At 39.9% G+C, this 2,364-nt stretch overlaps 1 protein-coding gene across 1 annotated transcript in view; it reads left to right on the forward strand.

Moving 5' to 3' along the window:
- The first annotated feature begins 52 nt into the window (after positions 1-52).
- SSMEM1 (serine rich single-pass membrane protein 1) overlaps positions 53-2,364 on the forward strand; it is a 14,491-nt gene continuing 12,179 nt past the window's right edge. The window contains exon 1 of the mRNA XM_006158822.3: positions 53-130. Coding sequence (XP_006158884.1) covers positions 113-130 — 18 coding nt within the window. The 5' untranslated portion in view covers positions 53-112. The remainder of the gene's footprint in view (positions 131-2,364) is intronic.

A 2,364-nucleotide genomic window follows, 5' to 3' on the forward strand; every position in this document is an offset into this window, starting at 1 on the left:
GACGAGGGACGGTGAGCCCGGGAGAGGGGAAGGGGGGGGGGCACTAGCTGTGTTACCAGGGAAACAGCTTCTGGATTTGTGGCACCCTCTCAGCTGCGGAGAGAAAGCTGAGATGCAAAATTCAGACCAGGTCTGAGCCCGCAGTAAAAAGGAATAACAAGCTAAATTATATGTATACATATATATATATGAATATAATCTTAGCTCCATTAGGAAATGTATGGATTCATATTTTGTACTTAGAATTTATTGTAATCGGAGTGATAATGTGTCCATGGGCAATATCAGCAATGACAAGGCATTTTTTTCTTCCCTTGGGTTAAAAGAAGAACAAAACTCTCTCTACATACATATACATACGTGTGTGTAATCTCTGTGTGTATATATATACACGTAATATATAAAAACATATAAAATGTTCTGTCCCTGTGTAAATTCTTAAATATCCATGTAATAAGGGTGCAAAAACCAAATTTGTTCTATGAAGTTGCTAGTGGTTTTAAGGTTAAAAAAACACTTTACTTTTTCTGCACATTCTTTGGAAGAATTTCTTCTTTTTTTAACCAAAAAAAATATTTATTTATTTTAATTATTTTTCATTTCAAGGAAGAATTTCTAATATGGAGGAAAAGTTCATCAAGGAGATGAATTGGTTTTATTTAACAAATACAGACACCTGCAGTGTACTACTGAGCTAGGCCCAGTGATAGCTACAGAATGTTATGAGCTTCCTGGTTACTGCCTAGAGGAGCTGAGCCCAGGCGTGCAGGAGGTGGACAGGTGAGGTGGAAGGTGAACACTGCAGCCCCTGGAGGAGGCAGTGCACGCAAGGTTGCTGCCAGAGGCCTAGATGCGCAGGGTCTGGGGATACTTGATGCATCTGGAGAGCGTCCCATGGTAAAAAACATAGAACAGGTCACAATATGCTAGTGCACTCTTAGATCATGCATGTCCTCATGATATTACACATTAACAAAAATCAGCAGGTATGCTAGGCCCTAAAAGATGTATTAGAGTGTTTTGGGAATGAGACTTTTTTCACTTTTAGATTGTCGTAGCAGCGATGTTGTTTTGCTCTACCATTAGACTTAGAGTTTAACTAATATGAAAAGTGTTCGAAGTGAGAAGGGTTCAATGTACAGTCTAAATTAGAATATCAGGTTCCTTCCTACCTCCCCCATGCCTGACTCTTCCTAAGAAGAAATTGCATACATCTGATGTAACTTACAGGCATATCTTTATTTTCCCCTCTTAATGCAATCTGTAAGCTATTGTGCATTTACTGAAGACTTTAAAAAGAACACTACTGATCAGACTTGATAATTAGCATTTTCTATTAGAGCATCCATAACTCGGGTGGCTTAAACAACAGAAATGTATTTTTCCATAGTTTTGGAGGCTGAACATGCAAGATCAAATTGTCACCAGGGTTGTTATTCCTTGGCTTGCAGATGGTTTGTCTTTATGTAAGAACACCAGTTGTTTTGGATTCAGGACCCTCTCCTATAACTGCATTTAACCTCAACTACCTCTTTAACGGCCCTAACACCAAATATAGTCAAATTAGGCATGAGAGTGTCAACATGATTTTTTTTAAATTTTGCTTTTGTTATAAGGCACGTGTGTTTGGCATAGAGAAACAAAGAGAGTTGAGAAAGCACCCCCTCTTCATGGGGATGGCTATGCTTCAGTCCTTTCTCCTCCATTTTCCTTTTAGGATTTGGGGCAGACACTCACATGCACATGTTTTTCAAGCTGGTTCCAGGAATCGGACCACACAGTTGACCATGTAGGATGCAGCTATTTTAACCACCTACCTGGCTACCAATATATGAATTTTTTTGTTTTTTTGAAGAGGTTTTTTTTTTTTTTTGCTATAGGGCGCGTGCGCTCGCCAGACACAGACAGAGACAGAGAGACAGAAAGCGAGAAATCACCCCCCCAGGGGGGATGGCCACGCCGCAATCCCTTCTCCTCCATTCTCCTCTTGGGGTCTTGGGCATGCACGCACACGCGCCCGGTGTGAGTTTTAAGCCACCGGGTCCGGGACGCGAACTGCCGTCGATTATGTGGGAGTCCAGTGACATAGCCATTACGCTAACTGCTAGTCCCCCAATACATGAATTTTGAGGAACACAATTCAAACTAAAATACATTATAACTGTGTATGTTAATTTAGAATGTTACACAATATATAAAAGAGATTGAAAAAAATGAATGGATGCCTTAGATACTCAGATTTAAAGATAGGACAATATAGTATTATAAAAGTTTCGGCAAAAAAGAACCCACTAAAGCAGAAATACCATAAAATTTTTAAAACATTATTTATTCTGGGACCAGCAGGTGGCGTGGTGGTTAGAG

This window comes from Tupaia chinensis, unplaced genomic scaffold (assembly GCF_000334495.1).
Source record: "Tupaia chinensis unplaced genomic scaffold, TupChi_1.0 Scaffold000610_1, whole genome shotgun sequence".
Taxonomy (NCBI): domain Eukaryota; kingdom Metazoa; phylum Chordata; class Mammalia; order Scandentia; family Tupaiidae; genus Tupaia; species Tupaia belangeri.